General features: G+C 46.3%; 1 protein-coding gene and 1 long non-coding RNA gene across 5 annotated transcripts in view; one reads left to right on the forward strand and one right to left on the reverse strand.

The window, feature by feature from the left end:
* Positions 1-50: 50 nt before the first annotated feature.
* Positions 51-8,487, forward strand: LOC144242373 (uncharacterized). Of its 4 annotated transcripts, none has more exons than XR_013338326.1 (5): positions 51-197; positions 981-1,066; positions 2,596-2,691; positions 7,881-7,961; positions 8,367-8,487. It is a non-coding gene; the product is annotated as an uncharacterized LOC144242373 (long non-coding RNA). The 4 variants fall into 4 exon arrangements; XR_013338328.1 differs by having other exon boundaries at positions 8,370-8,487; XR_013338329.1 differs by lacking the exon at positions 981-1,066.
* Positions 6,163-15,163, reverse strand: part of SLC25A20 (solute carrier family 25 member 20) — a 30,832-nt gene continuing 21,831 nt past the window's right edge. Inside the window, exons 5-9 of the mRNA XM_077777286.1 lie at positions 9,324-9,441; positions 8,538-8,610; positions 8,056-8,165; positions 7,454-7,578; positions 6,163-7,021 (exon numbers count right to left, since the gene is read on the reverse strand). Coding sequence (XP_077633412.1) covers positions 6,959-7,021; positions 7,454-7,578; positions 8,056-8,165; positions 8,538-8,610; positions 9,324-9,441 — 489 coding nt within the window. The 3' untranslated portion in view covers positions 6,163-6,958. The remainder of the gene's footprint in view (positions 7,022-7,453; positions 7,579-8,055; positions 8,166-8,537; positions 8,611-9,323; positions 9,442-15,163) is intronic.

A 15,163-nucleotide genomic window follows, 5' to 3' on the forward strand; every position in this document is an offset into this window, starting at 1 on the left:
GCGTGCGCGTCCCCGCCGCCCGGAGGCCCTCAGTGCGCGTGCGCTGCTGGGCGGCCCGCTGGCACTAAGCAGTCCGAAGTCGAGGATGAGGCGCGGGAATGAGCGGTCTGCCCGCCAAAGGGAGTCGTCAGTGACTTCCACCTAGTCCCATAGACCTTTCATGTGCTGTTTCGGAGACTCGTGTTTGCTGACACCTGGTAGGCTCCTGGGACATATCCTACAGCCAGATACCTAGACGCAGGCACATAAATTAAAACCACAGTGTGGTTCCAGTTGTGGTGGAGAGCAAGAGGGCCCACTTCAGGGGGTGCAGTTCAAGCTGACTCGGAGCCTGGTAAAAAGTTAGGACAACCCTGGCCACTGGGTGGAATGGTGGCATGACCATAGGATCCTCAGAAGTCTGGCAGGAGGTCTGTGAAATGTCAAACGTGGAAAGTCTTGTAGATAGCAGGAGTTTCAGTGATATAGTAATTTGGGACCCACAGCAGAGAAATAAGCCTGAAGAGTCACTAAGCCAAACATATGCCCCGAGAAACTGGAATAAGGCCCAGAGCAGGAACAACCTCTGTGTCTGTTCCTCCTCTCGAGCATTCCCACCAGGATTTCCAGAACTAGGCCTGCACGCCTCTTTTCCCACACTCCACCCTGGATTCACATTGATGGTGTTATCCTTTGCCCCTACTAAGGAGGGGGCATAGGTGAATTGGAGAGGCTAGGCTATTTCCCAAGTTGCCCCCTTCACCTATACCAGATTGGAAGGGAATAGAAAAAGGTGACTGTCCTGGGTCACAGTGCTGACAAAAGGCCAGTGGGCATAGGACAGAGTCCTGCCTCTTCTTGCCGGGCCTAGCCAGAAAGTGACTAGCTATAGGCTTGGGAACCTCAAAGGCATTTAGGATGGTTAAGCTCCACCTGGTAATTACCCAGTATTAATTAAAATCAGCACTAAGACCTCTCATATTGGCTTGGCACACACCCAGGAGCTCAATGCTGCTGGGAACTGAGCTTCTGGTAATAGGAGCAACCGATCCCTGCTGGTACAGAAGCCACCCATGCTCTAGGCCAGGTAAGTCTGTGATTCCAAACAGCAGTGTCTCCCTGGTCAAGTTCCTTGACCTCTAGAAAGAGTCTTGGACCATCTACTTTGTGAGAAATAGTGTTCATCTTTTTAAAAACATTTTTTAAAATGTTTTATTTATTTCTGAGAGAGAGAGAGAGACAGTGTGAGCAAGGGAGGGTCAGAGAGAGAGGGAGACACAGAATCCGAAACAGGCTCCAGGCTCTGAGCTGGCTGTCAGCACAGAGCCCGACGCGGGGGGGAACCCACGAACCGTGAGATCATGACCTGAGCCAAAGTCAGAGGCTTAACCGACTGAGCCACCCAGGCGCCCCAAGGGATAGTGTTCAACTTGTTTCCTGCTGGTCCAAACTCTTTAGAGAAGATTTACTGAATGAATGAATTAATGAATTAATTAATTAACTTGCTGTTTCCACACAGCAAGTAAAGCCAGTAAAACTGTTCTCCTGACCCCTGCATCAGAACTAGGATACTTTTAGGGGCACCTGGGTGGCTTAGTCGGTTAAGCGTCCGACTTTCGCTTAGGTCATGATCTCGCGGTTCGTGGCTTCGAGCCCCGCGTCAGGCTCTGTGCTGACTGCCAGCTCAGAGCCTGGAACCTGTTTCAGAATCTGTGACTCCCTCTCTCTCTGACCCTCCCCTGTTCACGCTGTCTCTCTCTCTCTCTCAGAAATAAATAAAACATTAAAAAAAAAAAAAGAACTAGGATACTTTTTTTCAAAGCTGTGTTTCTGAATAGTGCACTAGGCAGTACAGATAGGCAGTAAGAGGCTAAAGGAACAGGGTTCCCCAACTCTTCTCTGCTCTTGAGTAGACCGACCCCTCACCCTTCCAAGTTTTCCAAGAGTCAGCACATACCCAGAAAACCTGGTTGTGACTCCTACTCCACCACCACATCTGGGATCTGCGTGCTTCAAACAGGCCTACAACCAACCCTTTGGAAAGCAAATTCACAACTCCACTCCCTAGTTTGCTCATTCTTTATGTTTTATATGTTTTAAAGGGGGACAGGTGCCTGTACAGTTAGGACTCTGACCTCAATTACAAAATAAGATAGAGGAAGGCTACTCCAGAACTAATGACAGAGCTGGGTGTGGACAGGTTCTTCCAGTTACACCAAGGAACCTCCATCAGCCTCTGCCAGGAGCAGGCCAGTTTGCTCTCAGATGCTCCACAGCTTGCCCATCTAGCCAGCAAACAGGACATTCAAAGGGCATCTTTGGAGCCGGAAGGAATGAGAGCCACAGAAAGCAGGTACCCCATAGCTGTTCTAGACCAGCCTGAGAGTAAGGAAGGACAGCGAGCCAGCCTCAAGGCCCTATTTGGCTCCCCTCCCCTAATACCTGGCCCAAGAGCAGGGATCCATCTCTGCACTTTCCAGGAAGCCCTTCTATAGTAAGTGGAGTCCCAAGAGCCTTTCATGAATGCCTAGTTGAGCTGGCCAAAGAAGAGTACCCTAGAACAAGAAAGACTACTAGGGGCCCTGAGTCCCACATCTTCTACCCTTACCCTCCTAGGGCTGTCTTTACTCAAGCTTGTCCAGCTGCACCACTGGAGGTTACTGTGGCAACCAGACCTACAGGCAGCCAGTAACCAGGAAACAGCTGCCAACAGTAAGTGATAGTAGGTGAAAAGGCCAAAAACAGAGCCCCTCAAAAGCAAGAGAAATATAGACACTGTGGTAGAGGAGGCCCCAGAATGCTGAGAGGTGCTCAGCTCCAAGCCAGACCCAGAAGTCACTATCCAGCAGGCAGTCAAATCTTGCACAGAATGCCACACCACCAACCACAGGCAGACATGAACACAATGATTTTACAACTATGGATGCACAGTAATACAGGTGGGGCGCATGGTTAGCCCGATAGCAGTGGGTCTGGTGAAAATGAACATAGGCAGGGCACCAACTACTATGTCCAACAAAACGGTGGATTTCATGTACTCTTGAATAAACTCACAGCCCTGGGATCAAGACCCGAGCTGAGATCAAGAGTTGGATGCGTTGGATGTGTAACTGAGCCACCCAGGTGCCCCCATAGGTTTAGTATTTTAAAGGATTTTTTTCTTTTTCCAGGAAAGAAGGAAACACCCAAACTCCCCCAGACTCCTCTGGAAGGTTGCTCTTAGCCCAGACCTCCTAGCTTATATTCCCCTGCCCTTTGATACCTTCTGCCTACTGGGGGTGGAGGAGGAGGCAACCACAGCTCCCTCTTCTATGCCCAAAGGGAATCTCGAAGCCACTCCATTCCCCTACTTGTCTCCTGGGACCCATTGGCCACCTGATCACCTCTGCACACCAGCCCCTCTAGTCCAGTCTTCCCAGCTCATTTAGTATCTACCACCACCAGTTTCTGTTTTGCCTTAGAAGTATTTATGATCTGGGGCGCCTGGGTGGCTTAGTCAGTTAAGAGTCCGACTTTCGCTTAGGTCATGATCTCGCGGTTCGTGGGTTCGAGCCCCGTGTCGGGCTCTGTGCTGACTGCCAGCTCAGAGCCTGGAGCCTGTTTCAGTCTGTGACTCCCTCTCTCTCTGACCCTCCCCTGCTCACGCTGTCTCTCTCTCTCTCCTAGAAATAAATTAAAAAAAAAAAAAAATTTAAAAAAAAAAAAGAAGTATTTATGATCTTCATTGACAGGAATAATTGGGGAAATGGACAATGTTTTCTCAGCCATCACCCAAACTGTCCTTCAGCCTTATAATGCCTCGCTTATGGGGCCACTGCCTTTGGTCCAAAAAGTCTGGTCTATTTTAACAAGCATCCATGCCTCAGAGACCAGTTAATTCCCAGGCCACCTGTTTCTGCACCTGTGAGCCACCACCTCCCCAGGACACTGTGTCCCCAGAAAGTGTCAGTCTCAGGGCAAGGACTAAACCTAGAAAGCAAGGGAGAGCCTGGCTGGAGAGCCACAGGCCTACATGCTCACCAGAGCAGAGAAAGCAGAAAAGAGAACCCTCAGGGAACATCTGGCCATGGGGCTTTCCCAGTGCCTGTGGGGACTCTGTGTGCTACCCGTGGCCTGACTTACAGGTCAGATGCCTGGGCTTTGACACTGTGGCACAGACAGGCCTCCTGGAGCTTAGGTCAAGCAGCCCAGACAGCCTCTGATAGCATCACAAGCGTTTCTTCAGGCCTATGGACACCCAGACCTCACTCTATTACCTGTACTCTATTATCAATTTGCCAATAATCTTGGCAGATCAGTTTGCCCTGTCTGAGCAGTGGCTTCCACATCTGAATGTGGGGGTAAAAATCATTGCCCACTAAACATTGAGTTACATGGTGATAAAGAAATAAGAATGAAACAATGAAAAGGTTAGAAAGGGCATGGGGGTTCCAGCCTCAAAAGAACTGTAGGGAAAGAATTATGGGTTGAGAAGTTCTGACCTTACAGCAGCATAAATGGCATTACTGTTTTTTTTTTTTTTTCTAGAGAGAGAGAGAGCACAAGTAGGGGAGAGGGGCAGAGAGAGAGAAACTTAAGCAGGCTCCATCCTCAGGGCAGAGCCCAACGCAGGGCTCGATTCCACAATCCTGGGATCAACAGTTGGACACTCATCCAACTAAGCCACCCAAATGCCCCACTACTGTTGCTTCTAATAGGCTTGTTGCAACATCCCACCATCTGCCTCTCACCTTTGACCCATTTATACTCTGCTTTGTGCCTGGGTGAGGCTGTTATCACCAGTTGGTTGTTTTAACACTTGCGACTCACTTCCACTTAAGAATGTCTGTGACAGTCAAAGAAATTGCTGAAGAGGGCCCCAACCTCTCCCCCAACCTACCCCCATCCGGGAGAGAAAAGATATATCAGGAACAGGTGGCATTTCAAAGTGCATCATAAAAAAGGAAGTGCCAGTCAGGAGGGAGTTACTCACCATCTGCTCTGCTCCCTTCACAAATATGCCTCCTGGGGCTTCCCTACTTGACTTAACATCTACTGAACAACCAAAGGAGTAAAAGAATCTCCCCCACTAACGTCAAGGAACCAAAACATTCCATTTTAAAATGGAAGCTGTTTCAAAGGGCAAATTATCCAGAAGCACAGACTGTAAAAGTGATCCTGAGCCATGGGAATGACTGTCACTTGGCTGGAACATAAATACACTCACAAGGGCTTCCAGGCAAAGGCCAAGGTTGCAGAACTGTCTCAAGGACAGGGTGCTCCTGAGAAGAGCTTCAGGAAACACATATGTGATCATTTCCAAACGAGTGAGAGATTAAAGACATCCTGCAAAACGGGGCAGGTTTAACACTGAATTAATCTTCCCAAGTAGAGGGGGCACAATTTTCATCTATAAACAATGTTTTTGTTTTGTTTTATTTTGTTTTGTTTTTTACCATAATTCCTATCTGGTCATCCAAAATATCTTCCCTGGAAGAAAGTGTCCTTCCTTAAACCCTAAATCTTCAGCTTCCTGCCCAACTTGCCACACCCCCATCTGGGAGTGGGTCCCTGCCTCCTCACCCCTTTATGCAGAGTGACGGCTCTAAAATCAAAGTCCAAGGATCTCTGTGTAGCTGCAGTAAGGTGGGAAGTGCCAGGAGAACTGTAATTGTGACTGCCAGATGGGACAATGCCAGAGAAGCCCAGCTCCTGTCACCTCACCATCCACCAGACAAGGACAAACTAATTTGTCTCCTTCACCTCCTCTGGATGCACCTAGGCATCAATTTGCCTAATTAGCAAAGCCTGTCTGGTGACATCAGATCACAGTGACCCCAAAACCCATATGAAAAGTCAGATTGCTTTTGGCTTTTAGAGCAATCAACTCTCTGTTAGCTCAGACACCCATGTGGCTGAGGGCAGAGAGATAAAAGAATGAAGAGAAAGGCTGCAGGCTTGTACTGAGGACTATAGAACAGTTAGCAATCAAGTCACCTGGTCCCCCCACACACCCTTCCCCATCAAGCAGCTGCTGCTGGGACATCAGGGAAGGCTAGACTAGCCAAAACCTCTTTCTCTTTCTCCTGCTGAAGCCCCTGCCTGAAGCCACCAATGACCGATACCAGATCCGTTACAGCCTCCACCAAGGCTATAGCCTACCTGTTGAAATGACCCAAATCAAACGAAAACCTCACACAGTGCAAAAATTAGAAACAATATTTATTGTTTCCTGTTAAAAGAGGGTGCTCTCATGAGAAAAAAAGTGTGCAAAAACGGTCTTTCCTGCACCCTAGCCTTTGTAACTTATCTCAGCAGGGCTCAGACTGTCAATTCCAAACCCTCCTCACTCTGTAGGAGGGAAAGCTCTCCATCTACTCCTGGGAAATTGGGCTACTGTAGTTTAAGTTTTGATTATGTGCATGCATTTTTTAAAAAAAAATCAACCTGACTGTTAACAGGCTATTTGCCCCTAGGCATATTTGCTCAGTTCACTTGGACAGAGAGATGTGGGCCTCAAGTCCACATCCCCACATGTAGGCCAGGATTAGATGATACCCTGGAAATCTGGTGTGTGTTTCTGGGTAAGGACTGAAGAACACACAGGCTCCTGGTCAGCTGGTTGAAAACATGCATAGTGCCTCCAGTGAGACACTGAGATTCCCCTCTTTGTCGAGTAGTATTTTGGGTGTAATAGGGCTTGTAGTCAACCAGTAGACAGCTCTCTGACCACAGGTGGTATCTGATCTAGAAACTACTAACTCCACCTCCAAATCCTCTTGAGAGCCCTTAAATTGACAAGAGTAAATTCAAGTTTCAAAGTGGCACACCAAGTTATACCAGGTAGAGGATGTCATTAAGGCAATGATCTCAAGTCCATGCACAGAGCTCTGATCCCACCATTCCCCTCCCTTTGCCCTTCAGGACTGCCTAGTCCTGCCCACTGTTCCTTCCTCGATGAAAGCTTCCATCATCCAGAAGCCTCGAGCAGCCTTCAGTCTTACAAGTTGGGGGTGGCCCAGTTAAGGAACTTCATGGCAACTTCAAAGCCAAGGAAACAGGCCTGAGAAGGGATTGGAAGAAAGAGAAAAACCAGCAGGCATTGTGACTATCATAGAGACCACAGGTGACCCTGTCAGGACCAGAATCACTCCCCAACTTCATCAGAACCCTCCCTAACTTCACTCACACCCCAGATCAGGGAATCAAGCTGTGCTTTTTCATTCCTGAGAGGGAAAGAAAATCCCTGTCTCATAACTGCCCACTTCTGATGGCCAAGTCAGGAAATCAAAGCCCCTCCCCTCAGAGAATCCCAAAGAAAAACCTTCCTGAAGCTTTAGGAAAGGAAACAAATAAGGAGGCTCTGGGTAAGGGTAGGATTTGGGGAAACTGAGCTCCCAGTCTAATCCTAGGAGCAAGCAAAAGTCAAGCCACCTAGAATTTAGACCCTGCTCTAAGCCCCGAAGGGAAAGTACAGCCTCTGTCTGCCACTCACCGCATTGGCTGGAAAGGCTCGGATCATCACTGCATTGAACCCCTTATACAAGGATGTGATTCCTTCATCCCGGATCAGCTCTCTCAGCACATCTCTGAAACCATTAGGATATTTTCCTGGAGGTGCTGTGGGTGGAATCCAACTGTTAAGGCTTTAGGAAGCTGCCTGACCTAACCATGGTGACCCACATGGGGACAATTTTGTAGTCAAGTCTTCCTACAGGGTCACAGCATAAGAAGACACCTTGCAGGTCATCTGGGACAAGTCCACAGACAACACAATTCACCTTGGGAGAAACAGATACACTGTCTGGATTACTGATGCTGAGGGAGTAGAAAAGAATGAAGAATGAAATAGTCCTGCTCATGGCAAGGCAGGAGAGTTGATTTGACTGCTTACCTCACTTATTTTGTGTTCTGGCCAACAGGAAGTGAGTCTAGGGTTCCTAGAACACAAATGACTACAAGGAAAATGGTGATCAGACAGATGCTGGGTACTGCTGTGGAGAGTGAGTATCTTTAGGGCCCTAAGAGCTCTGCACCCTAGGGGCAGCCAGTGCTAGAACCCACTCCATCCCATCTACCCCAGTACCCTCCACTAACCAGTCTGGAAGCGGGACTTGAGCACGTCCGGGGGGATAGCCACAGCCCAGTTGAAGATTCCAGCGATGCCCCCAGCCACCAGGATCCGAGGCACGCTGAGTTCACTGACACTGCAGAATACCAACCACAGCCCCAGTCAGACAAAGGCTGTGAGAGTGGCATTCAGACCATCCCTCCTATGGCAGATGGGGCAGTTACAGAGAGGGAGAAACTGGCCAGAGGGAGGAGGTCCAAGGCCAGGGCTCCTGTGACATAGCAGCTGCCACTCCTTGGAGGAGGTTTCATAAACTTGTTTTATATACTTGCTCCAGTAGGTAAGGTACAGAGTTTGCAGTGTTAGATGGGTCTCAGCAGCAAGGAGAATTAAGTGGACATGGAGCTAGGAGCAAGTCCCACTCTGCTGTCAAACCGTCCATTCACAATAAAGAGCAACCAACCCATGACCAAGCAAAGTGGGTTCTAAGTTCTTCTGTTCTCCTTACCTCTTTCCCTCTGGAGTGAGGATATTTTTCAGCCATTCATATGTCATGAAATACATCCCACTGGCTGGAACATCTGTTAGTAGCAAGAAAGAGGTGAATTAAACGATATAAAATCTTCACAGGTTTCTTGAATTTAGAAGAGTCAGGCTTGGCACTGGCCCCTTCGAGGCTTCCTGGGAAGTTCCTCAGCAATACTTCCTATCTGCAGTAATCCCTGTGCAGTAATTAGATGATGCTTTGGGGCAGGCACTGGTGTAAGTGTGCATAAATATGCATGACATTTTATCTTTGAAATTCTGAGTGGTCCCCACTGACATGCCCATTCCAAGTTACAAGCACTGCTAGCCTCTGAGCTTCCTCTAAGCTATCATGTCAGGACATGGGGTGGGGGGGGTCTGTGTCTGCCTTTCCTACTGCCACCCCAGCAGAACGTGCCTTTTAAAGCCATAGAGAGCCCCAGTGTCCTTAAAGTCACTCCTCCCTCTCACCCCTCCAGTGACGATTTCTATCTACTTGCTAGTCCCCTATATCTGCCACTGTCTTGACCATCCTTGAGGGCCAGCCTGCCAGAAGGGTGTTAGTTCCCACCCCCCATCCTCATTTGTGTCCATGCTGGCTGGGGTGAAATGTCCTAAAACCAGGGCAAACCATGCCAGCCTTGTCAGAGGTGTGGCTTGCATACGGCCAAGGCTAATCTGGGAATCCAGGTTAAGACCCTTTGTGGCAAATACACCTCAGATGAGCCCCCAACCAAGGTGACCTCAGGTGGAGAAGCTAAAATGTTACCTCGCATGAGGGTGAGAACTGTCCCTTTATAGATGCCTCGGATCCCAGACTCCTGATATAGCTTCTTTGCACAGTCCAAGGCCCCAGTGTACTTGGTTTGCCCCGAAGAAGCCTGAATCTGAGAGGGAGGGAAAAGTCATCAAAGTCAGCAGCAAGAAACATCAAAGTCAACAGACTCAGCATGTTACAGAAGATTACAAGGTGAATGTGGAAGTGGTTATTAGGTATTAGACCAATGAAACATTTCACTGTCAAACTGAGTTATTTGGAAAATTGAATATTAGTGGAAGTCACTAGGAAATAAAGCTAAATGGAAATATCACAAAGTATGCATACACTGACAAGAAAAAAAAAATCAACAGAGGAATTGGAAAGTCAGTGGAGGAACTCTCTCAAATGCAAGAGCATTCCCAATAAAGCTAGTTAGAAAGTCTAGAAAGGAGGAGACAAATACTTCAGTCATTCACTTATTCCTTCAACAAATATCCATTGAACACAAAATGGTGTTCTAAGCCCTCACTGATCAGGAAGCTTGGTTAAGGAAAGGCGAATAGGAAATGATATTCAGAGTTCTAAGTGCCAGAACAGAAGTCTTGTGCAAAGCCAGGGGAAGGCCAAGGAGAGGCTTCCATCCCAGCCTCAGGGATCTAGGGCCTAAGAGTCAAGAGCATGAGAAAGGCAGGCCAGGGTAATCCCCGAAAAGATCTGAGAGAAAGATCCCCATGCAAGATCCACAGGAAGTAAAGAGCCAAAGGGAATCGACACACAGAGGCATCAACCAAAGAATAATTAAAGCTGGAGAGCCCAGCTTTAACAGTTTGAAACACTTACAAAATAAACATAGGAGTCCAATAACTTTCTTTTTCTTTTTTTATGTTTATTTACTTTTGAGAAGGAGAGAGAGTTTGTGCCTGTGAGTGTGAGCGAGCAAGGGAGGGGCAGAGAGAGAGGGGGACATAGGATCCGAAGCAGGCTCCAATGTAGGGCTCGAACTCACGAACCATGAGATCATGACCTGACCCAAAGTCAGACACTCAAGCGACACGTATCCCAAGTCCATTAATTTTCTTACACACCGGCAATAACGAGTTGAAAACAATGGAAAATAATTCCATTCAAAATAGGAATAAAGGGGCACTAGGGTGATGTAGTCAGTTAAGTGTCGAACTCTTGACTCAGGTCATGATCCCAGGATCATAGGATCAAGCCCCACATTGGGTTCTGTACTGAACATGGAACGTGATTAAGATTCTCTCTCTTCCTCCCGCATCCCTCCTCTCGTTGCCCCTTCCCCTTCTCTTGTACACACGTTCTCTTTCTCTCTCTCTCTCAAAAATAATAAAATAAGGGGTGCCTGGGTGGCTCAGTTGGTTGGGCATTCGACACCAGCTCAGGTCATGATCTCCTGGTTTGTGGGTTTGAGCCCTGCATCAGGCTCAGTGCTGACAGCTCAGAGCCTGGAGCCTGCTTTGGATTCTATGTCTTCCTCTCTCTGCCCCTGTCCCACTTATGTTCTGTCTCTCTCTCTCAAAAATAAACATTTAAAATATTTTTTTAAAAAATAATAAAATAGCAATAAAATATACGTACATCAAGCAGTAATAGGATTTGCATAAATAAAACTGTAAAAAATCTCTGGGGGACATAAGAGAAGAAGTGAATAAAAAGTCATAATTCTGGTTAGGAAAGGTTTTATTAGATAGACATCAATTTTTTAAAAAATAATAAATTTAAAACAATGTCAATCAAGTCATCAATGGCTTTTTAAAATATAACTCTCCCAGGAGCGCCTGGGTGGCTCAGTTGGTTAAGCGTCCAACTTCAGCTCAGGTCATGATCTCACAGTTCATGGGTTCGAGCCCCACGTTGGGCTCAGTGCTAACAGCTAGCTCAGAGCCTGGAGCCTGCTTCTGATTCTGTGTCTTCCTCTCTCTCTGACCCTCCCCTGCTCATTCTGCCTCTCTCTCTCTCAGAAATAAATATTTAATTTTTTAAAAATAAAATAAAATATAACTCCCCCAAATGATCTGGGCACATGTAGACCTGGAATGTCTGAGGAATAGCAAGGAGACTCATGTGAACAGAGGACACTGGAGCTGACTCACAGTGACCTTGGGGGGGCTGAAGAGGATTGGAATGGAATTGGCATATTACTATCAGAATCTTCTCACCATTCAGTGATGAAGGTTACTTGGTGATGAATGTGATTGCAAACGGAATAGACTTGGGATATGTCAACAGATGGGATATATACAGTGAGAAGGAGAGGAACCTAGCATGACTCCTTCAGAGCTGAACAACTAGAAGGATAGTGTTGCCACAACTGAGCTGCAGAAGGTTGTAGGTGGAGCAGTTATTGGGGAACACCAGGAGTTCATTTTTGCACACGGTGACTCTGAGGTGCCTGTTAGCATCCAAAGGGAATGTCAGATAAACTAGTCTGGAGTTGAGGAAAAGCCTGAGTTAGAAATACAAACGAGAGAATCATCAGCATATATATGGTGTCTAAAAATCATGATATAAGAAGAAATCATCAAGGAAATGCATGTAATGGGAATCAGCTGTGTAGAGCATGAACATTAAAAAGATCAAGATGATGATGATGAATCAACAAAGGACACTGAGAAGACCAGCCAAGTAGGTCAGAGGAAAATCAGGAGAGAAGCCAAGTGAAGATAGCTCTTCAATAAGAGGAGGGAATCAGCTGAGTCAAATTCTATTGACGGATCAAGAAAGATGAGGGCCAAGAACTGAACACTGGAATTAGTGTAAAGTTCACTGGTGACCTTGACAAAACTACTTTGTTGGAATTGTGAGGTAAAAACCAGACTAAGGTGGGTTTAACAATCAGGGAAGAGGAGGGGTGCCTGGGTGGCTCAGTCGGTTAAGCGTCCGACTTCAGCTCAGGTCATGATCTCACGGTTTGTGGTTTTGAGCCCCACGTCGGGCTCTGTGCTGACAGCCAGCTCAGAGCCTGAAGGCTGCTTCTGATTCCGTGTATCCGTCTCTCTCTGACCCTCCCCTGCTCACACAGTCTCTCTCTCACTCTCTCTCAGAAATAAATAAAACCTTAAAAAAATAAATTAATTAAAAAAAATTTTTTTAAATTAATAAAAAAACAATTAGGGAAGAGGAGTTAGAGACAATGAGTAGAAAATACAAGCAAAAAAACCCAAAAGCTTTTCAAAGTGTTTTGACATAAGGGGGAGCAAAGACATGAAGCACAGAAATTCATGTGAGAAATAGAAGAGAACTTTCAATACCTTGTAATACCTTTTTTCAAGGTAAAAATACAAGCATTTTATACTTTTACTGCTGATAACAATCCAGTGGAGTGCAAAAATTAATGTTGAAGGAAAGAAAGAACTGTTGAAGTGAGATCTATGGATGATAAGAAGAGATAGGATCCAGAATACAAATAGGAGGTAGGATCAAGCAAAGGCATGGGCCACCATTGGTGGAAACAAGCTGGACAGCCATTGATGTGCCAGAGGGTGGATGGAGGTGGTGGAGGGCATCTGGTGAAGTCTTCAGGTAGTTTCAGTTTTCTCAGTGAAATAGAAAACCAAGTTATGTGCTGACAGGGTGGGGATTTGAGAAGAGAGGAGAGGTATAAAATAGTCACCCAGCGGGGCAGAGGAGTGCAAGAGAAGAGTACAGATAGGGAAAGTCTCATCTAGGAGCAGAAAAGGACTTCACACACAATGGAAGAGGCCATGATGGAAAAGACTGATGGACATGGTCACTGAAAATAAACACTCCCTTAGTCAAAATCAATATACAGACTTTGTTTCTAGGAAGTACTTTTCCCTATGCTTCCTGCTAAAGTGCAACAACAAAAAAACCCCTAGACATTATTTTTACTTTATTTATTTTTTCAGCGCAGAAAAGGCGGTTTAATTAAAGCATGGGGACAGGACCCATGGGCAGAAAGAGCTGCCAAAAATCCTAGACATTATTTTAAAAAAATTTTTAATGTTTTTTATTTATTTTTGAGAGAGAAAGAGAGAGAGACAGAGTATCAGTGGGGGATGGGCAGAGACAGAGGGAGACACAGAATTCACAAAGCAGGCTCCAGGCTCGAAGCTGTCAGCACAGAGCCCAACGTGGGGCTCGAACCAATGAACCACAGGATCATGACCTGAGCCAAAGTCGAATGCTTAAATGACAGAGCCACCCAGGTGCCCCTAGACGTTAATTTTGAAACAAACATGAGAAGAGTCTGAAAGTTTGTGGAGAAAAAGGAAGACTGGCTAGGGGACTTCGAACTTGAGGAATGACATGGTGGTGAGTTCTTTGGATTTTCTTTTTGATATATCTCAGACTTGAAGCTGAGGAAGCTGGCAATCCAGGAACCCAAACAAACATAAACCAAAAAGAAGCCTCAAGAAAAGCATGTGTTCTCTAGACAAAAGACCAGGAAAGGAACAGACTAGAAAGACAAAAATTTTTTAGGCAACAAACACTTTAGCCATTCACTATAGTAAACAGAAAACAGAAAATGGGCCTCACTCCCATCCACACCAGCAAAGACCCAAGTGGGGAGGTTATTAGACTTCCACCCTTGTAGGGCTGTAACAACATGCTGCCAGGGTGGAGTCAGAGAAGGCCAAGCAGGGAATTAGGACTTTCATCCCTGCCAGCCAGTAACCAGTGCACTCCTATCCTATGGGGTCAGTGGAGATGCTGGAACTCCCACACCCACCCAGCAGTAAAAAGAAGTGCCCCACCCTGACATGCCAACAGAGGCTGAGTGGAGAACTTATACTTCTACCTCTGCCTGGCAGTAACAAGGCAGCATCCTTCCCTTTCCTGATAGAAAACTCAGAGAAAGCCAGAAAAAAGAGAAAGTTTAAATAAGATCCACAGTTCCAACATAACATGCAAATATCCAGGTCTCAAGTGAAAATCACTCATCATCCCCCAAACCTGGTAGATCTCAAAGTGAAAAGAAAAAGGCAAACAATAGATGACAATACCAACATAATAGAGCTGTTATTATTATCTGACAAAGAAAGATTTTGTTTCTTTGGGTTTTTTTTTTTTTGAGGGAGATAGAGAGAGCATGAGTGGGGGAGGGGCAGAGAGAGGGGGGAATCCTGAGCAGTCTCTGCATGATCTGTGCAAAGCCTGATGCAAGGCTTGAACCCACAAAATCACGAATTTATAACCTGAGCCAAAATCAAGAGTCACACACTCAACCAGCTGAGCCAGCCAAGCACCCCAGGAATCCAACTGTTGATCTCAGCTCAGGTTTTGACCTCAGGGTCATGAGTTCAAGCCATGCATAGGGATCCGAGGTGGGCATGTAGCCTTCTTAAAAATAATACTAATACAGGTGCCTGAGTGGCTCAGTCAGTTGGGCGTCTGACTTCGGCTCGGGTCATGATCTCAGTCTGTGAGTTCGATCCCATCAAACTCTGTACTGTCAGCCCAGAGCCTGGAGCCTGCTTGGGATTCTGTGTCCCCCTCTCTCCCTGCCCCTCCCCCATTCATGCTCTGTCTCCCTCTGTCTCAAAAATGAATAAACATTTTAAAAATTAAAATAATAATAGATAAATAAAAATACAACTGAAAGAGAAAAGAAAAACACAACCAAAATGAAAAGTTCAATGGATGGCTCACTCTGGAGCAGAACTGAAGCAAGAGAGAAAAAAAAAATCAGTGAACTGGAAGATAAAACAATGGAAAACCCAATCTGAACAACAGAAATAAAACAGACTGAAACAGACTGAACAGAACTCAAGGACCTGTGTGATTATAACAAAACAATCTAATATTTGTGGTCTCAGGGTCCCAGGAGGAGAGGAGAAGAGGATGGGACTAAAAATGTACTTGAA

Source organism: Crocuta crocuta, unplaced genomic scaffold (assembly GCF_008692635.1).
Source record: "Crocuta crocuta isolate KB4526 unplaced genomic scaffold, BGI_CrCroc_1.0 scaffold77, whole genome shotgun sequence".
NCBI lineage: Eukaryota > Metazoa > Chordata > Mammalia > Carnivora > Hyaenidae > Crocuta > Crocuta crocuta.